This window comes from Melozone crissalis, unplaced genomic scaffold, assembly GCF_028551555.1.
Source record: "Melozone crissalis strain CALT ecotype California unplaced genomic scaffold, PUWL_Pcris_2 ptg000019l_1, whole genome shotgun sequence".
Taxonomy (NCBI): domain Eukaryota; kingdom Metazoa; phylum Chordata; class Aves; order Passeriformes; family Passerellidae; genus Melozone; species Melozone crissalis.
The window spans coordinates 17,125,841-17,140,338 of NW_026535797.1; the positions used below are offsets into that span (position 1 = coordinate 17,125,841).

Sequence of the window (14,498 nt, forward strand, 5' to 3'; positions counted from 1 at the left end):
GAACCTTTATGGGTAAGGTGCACAGGGGTTATCAGAGGAAAAGTCACTGACAGATCAGTTAGTTAGACCAAGAGCTCCTGCAGCTTCAGATACTAAGAAACACAACACTTTGCATTGTATAGGAATCAGAGCAAGTGACTAGACAACTACAAAATGCACAACTTTCATTAAAAGGACTTAATTTACCATCCAAAAACTATTTCCAGTGTCAAAAGAGTTGATGAAATTTCCAATTTGTTAAAAGGGTATACAGTCAATTCAAATAAATTTATCACATTCTGATCAGTTGGTAGAGTTGAGAGCTTTAATAGCCTTCAGCAAAGCAAAAATCATTTTTGTCATGACATGTTTGATGCAACTTGAAAGCCTAGGCAGTTTTGCTATACATACTTCAGATGTTTATTTGACTAAGAAAAAAGTTGGTTACTTTCAAGATGACAAGTGACAAGCCATGTGGTTGTCAAGGACCAATTAGTCATCTATAAGTAGACACAACAGACTATAGAGTTGAGGTTTGTGGTCATGTTAAAATTTCATGCCACACAATCTCCTGGAACCACTGGATAGTTAAAGCCTTGTTCTTGGAAGGAGCAGTAATGGTAAGCCATCACACTCCACTCACTCCTGCAGCATTCCATACTATTGACAAGTTAAGCAGCTGTGAGGCACAGACAACACAAGATAAACTATGGCCAAAGCTTTGAGTTTACAGTGTAAGAGAAATGGATCAGAGTGCTGACTAAGTTTCACTTAAAAGTGTTCTCAAAACTACTTCAGGTTGCTGGACATCAGGCTCAAATAAAAAAATCCCCAAAAAACCTCTTACTGTGTGTGTTTTTTTTTTTACCTGTACACATTTAGCCAAGCTAGCTTCCAGCATTCAGCAGATATCATTAGACTATACAATTTCAAGTTTTATTAATCACATCAAAACCAGAGATATCCATGTCATACCTTCTTAATTCAAACTCTGCTTAAAATATTCACATTAACACCCTTCCCCTGAAAGTGTGCAAGCACCTTGGGGGTGGGTGGAATGCACTGATTTTCCCCCCACCCTAATTTACATAATTGTCTTTTGTTACATTATTAAATTCTAACTTAAACTAAAATTGACCTTTTGTTGTACCAAAATTTCATTTTCTTCCTCTTTTATTCAGACAGTGATGCACTTCCTCTACTCCCACTGTTTTAAGTCCTCACAGTTTCAGGTCTTTTTATGTTTTTTTAATGGCTCTGCAGAATCTCATCTAGAGTCCTCCAATAATAAATCCAGATCAGTACTTCTGCAAGTCTCATTATTCACACACACTCCTGCTAACATTTCACTGTGGCTTTAGTTTTAATGCCAACTGACCTGCTATCATTTGAAGTAAATAGCAATTATTTAAAGAAATGCCAATTTTCCAAAGTCAAGTCAATTGCAAACACATGTTAAGATTTTTTTCTATCAATTAAGATGTCTAAGACTTACATAGTCTTTGATGGTTTCTTCTGAACGAGCTATCTGACCTTGTAGTTTCATAATCATTTCATCTTTTTGCTTCACAATGTCAATCAGCTCTTGAATCCTTTCGTTTTGTATATTCATTTTCTTGAAAAAGAAAAAATAGTCCAGCATTAAATTGAACTCTATCATGGTTTTTAGAAGCAAGATCACTTAAACTATGCTTGATATTTAAAAAGGGGCTAGAAGCATAGTCTAATAGCATTTTAAGTCATTTGAATTTTGTATTAAAGCAAACAATTCTGCACAAGTTTTTTTTGAGAAAGTTACCTCAGTTGCTTCTTTAAGTTGTGCAGCAGACTCATCCAATTTAACCCTCTGTGCTTCAAAACCTGTAACAGGAAAAAAGCCTGCTTAACATAATCAGCCATCACAGTTTACTCAGTAATCCATGTCCTTGTGGTACTTCAGAAGTTTTAGAATACATTTATTTTCAAGTTGACTTCTGCTAGGACATTTCAAAAATTCTTTACATTTTCTGAACTGGACAACTGAGACTTGCAACCCATTCAAAATACAGATCACGTCCCAAGATCTCTGCAGAGATCATTATGAGGTGCTGCTAGTTTTTCCTCCAAAGTTGCACATGATGCCTGAATAAACTGCATCAGCAAAACATGAAGTACAGGGATTACAATACAACAAGGAAATCAATACCCTTAATGTTTTACCCCACAATTCTTAAGTCTGGAGTTGACAACTTTAAGTTTCATCTTAAAAATGAAATAAGCAAGGTCTATAGAATTGTTTAACCTGAACTTACACAAAACAATGGATTTGCACCATTATATATATATATATATATATATATATATATATATATGATTTGTTTACACAATCCCATACAATGAGATTAATATTTCTATTTTACTGCACTTAATTTCTTTTTTTGTGTCTTTCATATCACACTTAGACCCAGCCTACCTTTGGTTTTCTTTTCCAGCTCCTCCTTGGTCTCAACCAGTTCAGCAGTTATTTTTGCCAGCTGTTTTTCAAGACAACCTATTGTTTCCTGTGGGTCCTCTAAGGACACAATGTACTGGTGTGCTGCTTCTGCCTGATTTTTGATATCTGTGATATCATTTTGAAGAGAATCAATAACACCCCCAAAATCAATGCAGGCAGCTGTGTCTGTGCAGGTTTCTTCATTCTGAAAGAATTTAGATTCATTTAGAAATGGCAAATAATTATACAAAAGCCATTATTTCTACAGAAAATATGGAACGTTGTTAGGAATTCTAATATATAAGCACAGTTATAATTCTGACTTCAAAACCATCTTGTGGGTTCATGTGCACTGTCAGTTTGTCTACCTTCACACACCAGTTTCCAGTACCAAGCTAGAGCTACTTTATTTTCATAACATTACCTACCATTACATTTCCCCTTGTATTTCCACATAAACATCCCCTCCAAATTTACTACAAAAGTTAGTGTATTTTAAACCAATGAGAATATTGAATGAACAGAGCAGGCAAACTCTTTTAGAAAGAACACATCTGAGATTTTCATATGACAGGAAAAGTTTGTGAGGTCAAGTAACAGTAACTTATCACAGTAACTTATCACAGTAAATGACACTCAAAAGACTGACTTTGCATCTTGCCTCTCTGTTTTTTTAAAAGGGTTTCAAACTCTCAAGAGACAGACTCAAGCTAAGAGTCTAGATATGGCTTAAGTGGATGAACAAGTCTCATTGCTCCAGTTGTAGCTTCTTCTTCCCTAAGAGAGAAGCCTCTGTGGCTACTCCAGCACAGTCCATATGTGGGACATAAAGTCAGACTCAGATTTTAAATAGGCACTAAATGCAATGGATTTTATAGCATAAAAATTTTGCAGCTTTTCTCCCAATTTCTTTGTACAGAATAATTGTCACTTTTGTGCTGGAGAAATGCAGAAAACCCCTAAAATTCCTGAATTCCAAGGCTCAGCACTCTCATCTATTAAGTAAGATAAACATATCTTGCTGAGGACATAGTCATATTGTGTGCAATATCTTGAAACCATCCCTGGTATTTCTTGAGAAATACCATGACCATAACAGGTAGTTAGTAGAAGGGACATTTGGGGCAGACAGATAAAAATACCAGAGGTCCAGCTTGCTCCCTGCAAGGCCGATCTTGTAATTCACATTTTTCATCTGCATTTTTACTACAACTATTTACAAGTTCTTTGAAGATTTCCAGGCGTTTTTCAGCATTTTCTTCAAGCTGCTCTCGTTCATTAGCAAGGCACTTACTAGAGTAGACAAAAAAACAAGTCAGATAAAAGCTGGCAATGAGAGAGGCTAAAAAGTTATTAGCACAGTTGCCTACTAACAAAGATGCATTCTTTATTTTGGCACAACAAAACAATACACAAAACAATGCTGCCCTAAACCAGAAGTATTTTTCACATACACCAGAAGACTAAGAGGGATACAAATACACAGATTAGGGACAGCACTTAAGAAAAAGCATTTTTCTAAGCTGCATGAGACAGCAATGTTTGGAGTACCACTAAAACAAAAAGGAACCAAAGAATTTGTAAGTGCCCCTCTTACTAAAACTTGTCAAAGCAGCTCTTTCCTTAGAAAGAGTTCTACAGGAAAAAAAACACTATTTAAAAATTATACACAAACACATTCCTACCCATCCCACAGAAAAATCAAAGCCTTTTCTAAAGAGCATTTTTCCTGAGCTCATAATCCAAACAGAAACCAACACATTGACCGATGCAGTAGAAAATCAGATCTAGCAGAAGATTGTGGTCTCTTACAACAAAGAGATTTATGAAATAAGTTTACTTTCACTTTGTTAACAAGTAACTTGAAAACCCCTTAAAGCCAGCTTACTTGAAATTTAATTCCCGTTGAGCAAAATAATCCGAAAATTCTTGTGCCACTTCTTCACGGATTTTTATTTCCAGCAGTACCTTATCTTTCTTTTCAGTAATAAGTCTGTTCCTCAGCTCTTCTACCAGATTCACCAGCATCTAGAATTACAAGTAGCATTATGCTTTTCATAAAGAAACCCTTTATCACAAGTGAGATTTTCCCCATTCCTCAAACACCACAACACTTTACTCTGCAGCTGGGAATAGTTTTTCTGGTTCTTTTATTAGCTTACTCATAAACAGAAGGATTTGTGAATAGATTGCGCTACCTGTTTGGTACTAACACAGCAATTTAGGTTAGCACAGAGGGGGTATTTCCAAAGAACACCAAGTTTATAACAAAAATTCTTCAAGTTATCTCTAAAGATAGACTTAAGATCCACAGAACTTGGCCTTCATTTTTCCAGATGCCCCTTTTTGGGTATTAATGAACCCAAAAAGGTCTCAAAATGGTCTCTAGTCCTCTGTTCCCCTGCTCCTTGTCTTGCCCAGAAATAACTAAAATTGCTGTTTCTTGAAGAAGAGTGTCCAGAGTTTTCTTGTGTATAAAGTAACAAAGGAACAATCTTGTGTTGCTCAAAAACAGGTAATATCTTCTGTGTATTGCCCACAGGATACCAAAAGAAGAGAAAGTCAAATCTGCAACTTTTACTGCTCAGTTTGCACTTCAACAAATTTCATATTTTCCCCACAATAAGCACCAAGTATTCCCATCTGTAGTTCGAAACACTGGATTTAGGTAGAATTAGGTAATGAGGGGGGAAGAAAAAAAAAAAAAAGGGGTGAGATGGAGGAAATCAGAAGGATACATTGCTTCAAGGCTCCATGCTATAATTATTCTTAAAGCAGCCCCGGCACATACTGTGTATTTTTCTTTGGCAATAACAATCTGATTTCCTTCATTTTCCTGCACTGCTTCTTCTCTTGACACACTGGGCTGTTCCTCCATCTCATCATCATCATCTTCAAACACATCTTCCAAGGTTCTGTCCCATAGGATTGTAGCTCTTTTCCTTGGGATTGGCATTCTAGTGACATTAAGCAGTGATGATTCTCCTGCCAATTTCTGGCCAAATGACTGATCTTGGGGGAGAATAGATGTGTCCATGACTAAAACCTACCCAGAAAAATCAAGAACAAAGTTATTGGTATTTTTTAAAGCTTCATTGGTACTGTGAAGACCTGCTGCACTCCCCTAGTTTTTCTATCCTCTGTTCAGAGTCACTCTTAGACCAGTTTCCAGTTAGAGCACAAAGTTGTCACATTGTAGTCTAACCCTTCTCTGCGTCCCAGAAACACCAAGTCTCACTCACTGGATAACCTACAAGAGGCAGCAACAGACTGTCCATTTCCTGTACTTTGAGTTTCCAGTTGCATTACATGAACACCATCCCACAAAAATCTATTTCTTTCACAGCTCTATAACCACTACAGTCTGCTCCTTCTGGTATTGTACTTAACCTGCCCAAATTCCAAAGACATGGACTTAAGTGTTAACAAAACCTTTCCATGGCTTTCATTAAAGCTACAGCACTGATCCTCCACACTTATATCCTCCAACTTTGCCAAAGTTACATCACTGCACTTGCTCCTTACTGACTCTGATTTCACCTTCCCACTGAAGCCTCTATGAACATAAAGATGACCTTTCACATTCTTTGGTGCTCAATCTATTTTATCAGTACTTCAGATGAGCAATATTCCAAGTTAAGATAGCAATAGTACATAGGACACCTAGAAGTAATAGCATGTTGTATCTGCAGGAGAAATTTACCCAGATCTCAGGAAAATTCTTCCAAATACAACAAGTTTCTTATTAGGCTCCCATGTTTCATGGGAGTTACAAATGTTCAATAGATGCTTCCACCCCCATGCTCCAAAGGAATAAAAAATCCCAATAAAGTCTTTTTAAAATCTACAGGAGATAAAGCTCAACCCAGTGTATGACTGCAGTACCAGACAACACTAGTAACTAAATTCATATTCCTAAAGTGAGAAAACCTGCTCTTTAAAGCAAATCAAAGTTACTGCTCATCAAGATAGACTACAACACACTTACTTTTTGCGCAATGGCAGAGAACTTCAGCACATTGAGTGTTTCCTCATAGGCTGATGCACATTTGCTGATGTTTACTATCATGTACACCTTCCCCTTTCCACTGAAAAATCCTTGAAGGAAATGAGTTAACTTACTTTCCCGAAAGGGTATGTGCTGCTGCAACCTTTCAAAGACAAAAGAACAGATGATCAGAAACTGTGTAAATTCCAGTCAGTGTAAGAACTATCCAGCCTGAAGACTTCAAAGTTTCACTCTTACTATGGCACTAGTAACAAAGGTGTTTTAAATATAAGTTTTAAATTTATATTTATTCCAAAGTTTGTTTGATAAGCCAAGCTCAGAACAAGTAAGTAAAATCACTAACCTCTATGATAGCATGTTTAAAGGATGTTACAATTTAAGTTATTTAATTAAAAAGCAAAACAAGACAAGTTTAAAGATAACTTTTGTATATCAACAAGACTCCAGTATAGATGTCAGAAATCTATACATTTTTTCTACCAAAAATTTAAGTGTTACTATTGTATATTTTAAACAATAGCTTTTAAACAATGCATGCAACACCTAAAAACCACAACCAGTTGGCAATTCATGAAAGGACTTACTTCGACTGTTGACAGTTCTTGAGAGCATTAATACACTTGCCCAGAGCCAGGAGAGAGGTATTTATATTTCCACTCTCCTTCAATCTGTCACCCTCATTGCGGGTCTTGGTATATCTTTCAGAACCAGCAAGATCACACAATGACAATCTGAAAAGAGACAAGGAAAAAACAATCACTGTATTTACCTTAAAGATGCACTAATTATTCACTTTTAAAAATGATCACTTTTCCTCACCCCTCTCAAGTTTGCTTCCCTAAAAAAATTTCCCACTGTTTTCTGCTAAATATTTGCCCAACATGCTTCCTATTTCACCCTACATCCTCTTCCTTCTGGGGATTTGCATGAGTTCAGGAATAAAGAAGTCTGGCAGAACCTTGTGCTGAGCAGAGGTGACAACAGCACTGACACCTGATGGCTTGAGGAGAGGGCCAAGTACTGCATGAGGGTGGAAGTGGGGAGCCCTCCATGCAGGAGGCTCTGCCAGTGAGCACTGGGTGCAGCACCAACACACCAACCTGGAGTAGCTGACAACTGCATCACGAGAGACAGACTGAACTTACTCATTGACTCGGGTCACCCTTGGTATTCCTGAATCTTCAATTTTCAGTAGTTTAACTGTGAATATGCTGTGACTGAAAGGAGAAATTGAAATCAGCAGAGAAGTAACAAAGTAGATCAATACTTTCAAAGTATTTTTAGCCTCCACAACATCTGTTCAAAATGTTGTTTGATCTATGAACACATCTAAGCATACACAATCAGATACAAACTTTTAAAGAGATGTTTATGCAGCATGTATTTTGATTTTTCCTCAGATATGTAGGTAAGTGCTTTTGTATAGTATTTGATAAAATGGTGTGAGCTTTCGTACAGGTTCACCCTACTGAAGAATTGAATCCCTTTGGCTTAAGCCATTGTGCCACACACTACTGAAGGACACCAAACTTGAATCTAGACATCTAGACCTTGTTAAAGCCTCTTCCTTTCCTAGAAACCATAAGCCATGTTCTAGTTCTTCCTTCCTCCCACCCATAGTCCTATGCCCAGTGCTATTCAAAATGTCTCTTACCTTCTGCTGGAGGAATTATTTAGTTTCGTGCTTGCAATACTCTGGTGTTTCAACCCCAGTTTTAGAAGTCTGAAAGCTTCTTTAGAGTCAGAAATCTGAACCCACTGCAGGTCTTTAGGAAGAAGAAATATGATAATTTTTTAGATAACATTACCAAAATAAGTATTATGGGGATAATGTATGCACAGCAAGGACACTACATTGACTTGAGGCATAGAAACATTTTACTGCATCTGCTTCAGACAGAAGTTACGTGATGACAAATCAGATCAAAATGTCTCCTCTCATAGAAAGGAAGGGCAAGTACATCACATCATTTCATCATTCTATTAGCATGTTAAATATGTTCCATTCAAATTAAGTGAGCAACCTTAGCCTGAGTCCAGACAAGTCAAAAAGTAGAGTCTAATATGAGTAGAAAGCCCTATAGTCATATTCAGCAAGTCAGAATTCTACCTTCTAAATTCTACAATAAAGAACAGCTTCTTCAATTTATACCACAGTTGAGGGGAGGAAAGGGAGGAAGGGGAAATCATATGGATATCTTTCAGAACCATCAACTAAACTGAAAAAAATCAGAAGTGTGGGATCTCAGTCTCTCAGAACTGGGGGGCTCGGGAGTCCTGGAATGCTGCCAGAAATGTCTGGTGGCTGGACTTTGATCCCACATGGGAGATGACATCAGTATGAGGACGGGAGGATTTCACTGGGGTGAATGGTGAAGGAACAAGTTAATTGGAGTGTGAGATACAGGGTTTAAGATCCCTGTACAGGGGGGTCTAGAGAGGCAAGATGGAGGTATTGGGGCGTGCCCTTCTCCTTCTTCTTCTTCCTCTAAGCCTCCATCTTCTGTGGTGATGTTGGCACTCTGGGATTGGACCTTACTAGGGGAACACTGGTTAATAAGGGTAGAGGGTATTGGAGAAAAATGATAAATATTGTATACGTAACTCCGGGTATAAAGATAGGTGACCGCCCCAGGGGCTTTCAGTGTGTGCCCATGGCTGACTGCTGAGCAGAACTCTGTCAGGCCAAGAGAAAATCTTTTAGATAATCAATTAATAAACACCAAGACCAAGAACAAATCTGAAGCTTCCTCTCGTCCTTTCGAACCCGGGGGCCCAAGGCCATCTTTGGGCTTTTCCCCAGACCATCTAAACAGCTCAGAAATCCAACACAGAAGCACTTTGCCTGCAATATGATGACCATATGTCTAAAGTCTGCTTCTCTACCAGAAAATACCGAAAAAAATCCCAGAAACAAAAACCTAAAAAATGTTTGAGCCAATTACGAATATCGTTAAGAACTAACGACCTCTCTTTTTAAGAAAATGGAAAAATAATCAAACCCCTAAAAACTTGTCATTTGTTTCCAATATTTCTCCTACTTCAAAGAAATATCAGGGCAGTGAAGTGCAGAGGCTTTTAACAGTTTTAGTCAAGAGAAAAGATAAAACAGTACTGAAAACAGGGATACTTCTAAGTATGTAGATTGTAATAATTCTGTGATTGAGTTTTCTTATCTAAACATCATGACACTTAGACCAACTTTTCAAATTACGTTTGGCAATTTGCAAGGTATTCTATTCACCTTTCACAAAAGAACATCCCTTGATGTCTTGAGCAAGGCGGAGCGTTTTTCTTTTCTTGTCATTTGACATAGGAATCAGTAGATCATAAAAACATTCGTTGTAAATCTCAAAAAATGAAACCCAGACAGAAAATTTGATGTAGTTTCTTGCAGTTGTGATAGATTGTTCCAAGTCCTGTGAGATATCTTCCAAATCTGCCAAGTACAAAATATTACAAACCAATATAAACCTAGTGAGCTTCAATAAAAAATTACTAAGTAAAAACTGATATAACAAACCTTCTAAAAACCACTCAAAATCTAAAATTCATTTAAAAAATCCATTTAAGTTCCCACCCCATTTCTTAAATATCTGGAACTCATATGCTTAACTTATATATTTTCAAGAGACACCTACTCTGCTGCTTCCTTTTCCACTTTCAACTTCTATCAACCACATAAAGCTTGGTTAGAATTAGTCAAATCTCTTCAACATGTTTAAAATAAACTGACAAGACTTCATTTTGACTTTTTAGAGTGAACCTAGTATTTAGGTAGTTTTTTCATTGCTAGAATTAAGTTTACATAATTACATAGAGGTACTCTAAAAGCCAGTCAGGATACCACTAGGACCCACAGCATAAGTGGTACTACTTTTCTTTGCTAGAACTCCAGCTCATTTAATGCCTGTTTAGATACTCTTCTAACCGTTTTATCCTTGTTTTCTGCCCAGATTATTTGCTCACTATCCAATTCACAGGCATATAAAATTGACAAGAAGTCATTTTATTAGCATACACCACAAGTCAGTTATTGACCCTAAGAAGACTTATATGCCAGATTTAACTACAAAACTTTATATAAAACATACCCATAGAATCCACAGGTGCTTTGTCCCTAATGTTAATCTGGTGGTCTACCTGCAAAAGAAAACAAACTTGGAAATACACTAACTTGGCCAGTAAAGTTATTTCTAACAGCTCTATATTATGACTAGATGGGAATACAGCTTGGGTGCAGTATGCCAATGCAAGGCACTGGTTACACACCAGGTCTAGTGCAATAATTGGTTTCATATGTTTGCAGCTTACTTGGCTAACCTTTGGAAGTAAGAGGTAAATGTAGAATACTCATTCACTTAAAATCTGAAATGAGCAACTCACTGCTTCAAGATATATGTTCAAAATAAATGACAGAGTTGAAATAAAGCCCAGGTTTTACTAAGAGAAAGACAATTTTCTTTTGCTATTAAAAAAGTAAACCAAATAATTATAGCTAGAGCTTTGGAGTTTCATACATACACTCCTTTCCCAGTCTTGGTTTTGGTTAGCTAGGTTTTTTTTAGACACAGAACTGCAAATTGGATTTCACTTCTTTAGGCACTTCACCTACTGAAATAAGTATGCTTAAGAGAATTGACATGAAATAAAAAACAGGTAGGGTTTGGTTCAGGTTTCTTTAGTGTTCTGTCAAGAGTATATTTCATAATAAATTTTTTCAAATAAAAATTTTAGGTATTAGGTTTTACACATATAAAACGCCCACACAAACCTCTGTTGCAGCAGATGCAAACTTTGCCAGCAAATTTGTAGGTTTAAGTGCCGCTCTTATGAACAGTTTCAGAAACTAGAAGGTGCATTCAAACACACACAACAGGTTTTTCTCAAGTCCCTTCTGAAGGCTGACAGAGCTAGATGTAACTTACTCCTGTTCTTCTGAAGTGAAGTTACAGAATTTTGCTGCCACCTACCTTCCACACTGGAGCCCAATGGATAAAAACCAAGGCAACAGATACACAAATTATTTTTTTCTTCCAACACTAGCTATTATAACTTAGCATAACACAAGGGAAATGCTTAATTCTTTTTTGTAAAAAAAAAAAAAAAAAAAAGTACTTCTCTAGTTCTAAACCCCCATATATGCTGAGTTTTATTTTACATTATTCCACTCACTTCAGGATTAGAGGACATCAAGAAAAAGGTATGGTTATACAAAGTAAAAATTCCCCATAACTGTAACTGGACTTAACAGCTTTAGAATTGCAGTCAGCTTCTAAAACTGAAGTGTATTTCTGGACTGCTCAACAGTGAACTGTAAGAAAAAACCCAGCAGAAACCCATCTTTCATTCAAACTGTTAAGTCCACAGTTTATATAGCTCTGCTGCTTCAAACAGATTTATGCTTCCTTTAAGGATATTTGTCCAACTGAATGGGCAACAACCACAAAATTATTAATTTCTTCCAAGTATTCTGAAAGACCCTATGTTCTTTAAAGGATCAGACCTACTAGCATTCCCACAGATATAACTGAATGAAAATAGTCCCTTATTTATTAAGGATCAGTAATCCCAGAGGATACATTATCAAGTGCCCAAGGTACAGGAAAAACAGTACAGGAGTACTGAGCCACAAGACAAAACTCCCCAGGAACAGGGGCCATCAGCTCCTCTGCTCACTTCACTGTTAGTCTGAATGGTTGGCTGCCAGAAAACAGACACATCCATGGTTAAATACAGCCAGCATTCTCTTTACACTGCAAATGAAGAACATGGAGCTGTCTAAAGATGCATGTACTCATCAATATAGAAAGAAGGGCTCCTCTACCTCTTTTATTAGACGAAGTAATGAATTTTTAATGGCAGTTTCTTCTCTCACTTGGTTTTCAGTCAGCTTGATATAATCTCTACACCGATAAGGTTTGAGATCCATTGCTGTGTACAGCTTTCCTTGAATACTTTTAAACAACATTTCCATAGTCCTTGGCAGAATACCACCATCATCTTCTGTCCCTGAAAGAACATACAAAAGAAAAATCCAGTTATTACAAGGTATACAGATAAATGAGGACAGAAAGATAAATCTCAAGGCATACACAAAGAGTTTGAAGACAACTTACAGCATGAAGCAGTGGAGTTTACTTTTTATTCTCAAGGTAACAGAAATATCATTAGAGAGTTTTGAAAAGTATTTGGCTTTCAGGAACAGTTCATGCTCTATATCAGTAATGGGTATAACATAAAAGAAAAACTACTGGAGTATTTTACACAAGCTTAGCCTTAAGGGAAAACAAAACAAAAAAAACACACCCATGACCAACAGACATTTGATAAAGACTTGATATTTTTTTGCATTATCTACTTTTACCTTGGAAAGTGTAAGTTTTCCCAGCATTTGTTACACCATATGTAAAAACTAGACGATTATATCCATCTAGGAAATCTTGCACTGGTTGCTTCATGGTACCTTCAAAGAATTCTTCTTGGGTTGTTTCAGGTCCAAACACCTGAGTATTACCAAGAAATAGTTATATTTTGAGCAATTATCAGAGACTTTTAAAGAATCTTTTAAATTCTGTTAGTTTATAATCTTGAAGACTATAAAGTTAAAAAATACAGTTTGCTTGGTATTCAATACTGTAAGTTAAAACAATCTGTACTAGAAAGAATTTACAAGCATTTAAAGGCAACTTATTTACTTGTGAAAAAGTGAACTTCTGTAACGTTGGTCCTGAAGTTTTTTCACTTAGTCGACTCAAATAATGTTGGGGGGGCTTCAGTACAATATTTGTTGAGTCTTCAAGTGAAACACAGTCCTATTAAAAGGAAACAAGCAATACAGGCATGAAGAGACCATAAAGCACTCAGCTTACAGGAAAAACAAACAAAAAACCCCACAAAACAAATTTTAAGTATTTTTAAACTAAATAAATGTCACACCTGTGATCCATTTTCTCTTTCCAATGATGTAAATGGCCTGATACGCAGGCAAACTTGTATGTGTCCCTTAGAATCCAAACTGCTCCTCTTAAAAGAAAACACCAGAAAACAACAGTTAGAAATTTGGTTATTTTCTTGATAATTAGCACATGAAACAAGTTTTATTAAATCCAGATGTTTTTAACAGACTTATTTGATAACATGGGAATCAAAACTACTTCACTATATCAGCTTTGACAAGTGCTTCAGCCCCTGCAGAAGCTTGCTGTTGTAAGTTAATCTTGCAGCACATTTATGTAAAAACTGCATTCAGACCAACAAAAACATTCTATAAACTGGCAATCAGCCTCATTCACAGAAAACTGATGTGCCCAATAGGGCATCAATGCACTGCCACACAACTTAGTCTAAACCCTAAGCATCTGTTTCAAACTAAAAAATAACAAAGAAGCTTTTAATCTTATAAGTAAAATTCTGACTATTCCTATCTATGAAAGGATTAAACTTATGTTTTAAAAAATAAATATCCAAACAGTTAAGTTTTCTTACCTGGCTTGTGTCTGAGTCTGAAGAAACCAAAGAAAATTCTGAGGAGAGATCTGTTTTAATATCATCCATACTTATTGGTCCTGCTCTTGGTGATGGCTCAATGCTGGCAATATAGGATGGTCTGTAGAACTTCCCATTATCCAAAACTGGGTCCATTCTGCAAGATAAAATAAAACTATGTTGTGCTCCCTGATAATATAACATATAATATAGTATATATATATATAAATATAGTGTATATATGTATGTATATATATATATATATATATATAAAATATATAAATAATATAGTGTGTATATATATATAAAATATAATACACATTGCCATGCCCAGGCTACAGCAAAGCATATCAATTTTTTTTACTAAATACTAATGGAGAACATGCAGCTTATTAAAGGAATGGGCAGAGTAGGATTGGTTCAAAACCCTTTTTCTCAGGAAAAGTGTTGGTTTCCTGCCTATAATGCAGTCCCATTTCCCCCAGCATAAAACCTGAGATGTATCTGCATTTCAGTGTCAAAACACTTAAGGGCTCAGTTTTCCTATGT

The 14,498-nt window shown here is 36.4% G+C and overlaps 1 protein-coding gene across 1 annotated transcript in view; it reads right to left on the bottom strand.

Moving 5' to 3' along the window:
* The window catches only part of KIF20B (kinesin family member 20B), a 29,761-nt gene extending 15,656 nt beyond the window's left edge, over positions 1-14,105 (bottom strand). The window contains exons 1-17 of the mRNA XM_054277137.1: positions 13,950-14,105; positions 13,401-13,487; positions 13,160-13,276; positions 12,829-12,967; positions 12,289-12,473; positions 10,556-10,604; positions 9,706-9,900; positions 8,116-8,227; positions 7,607-7,678; positions 7,046-7,192; positions 6,441-6,603; positions 5,244-5,498; positions 4,341-4,480; positions 3,595-3,745; positions 2,432-2,657; positions 1,778-1,839; positions 1,475-1,594 (exon numbers count right to left, since the gene is read on the bottom strand). Coding sequence (XP_054133112.1) covers positions 1,475-1,594; positions 1,778-1,839; positions 2,432-2,657; positions 3,595-3,745; positions 4,341-4,480; positions 5,244-5,498; positions 6,441-6,603; positions 7,046-7,192; positions 7,607-7,678; positions 8,116-8,227; positions 9,706-9,900; positions 10,556-10,604; positions 12,289-12,473; positions 12,829-12,967; positions 13,160-13,276; positions 13,401-13,487; positions 13,950-14,105 — 2,376 coding nt within the window. The remainder of the gene's footprint in view (positions 1-1,474; positions 1,595-1,777; positions 1,840-2,431; positions 2,658-3,594; positions 3,746-4,340; positions 4,481-5,243; positions 5,499-6,440; positions 6,604-7,045; positions 7,193-7,606; positions 7,679-8,115; positions 8,228-9,705; positions 9,901-10,555; positions 10,605-12,288; positions 12,474-12,828; positions 12,968-13,159; positions 13,277-13,400; positions 13,488-13,949) is intronic.
* Positions 14,106-14,498: the final 393 nt, after the last annotated feature.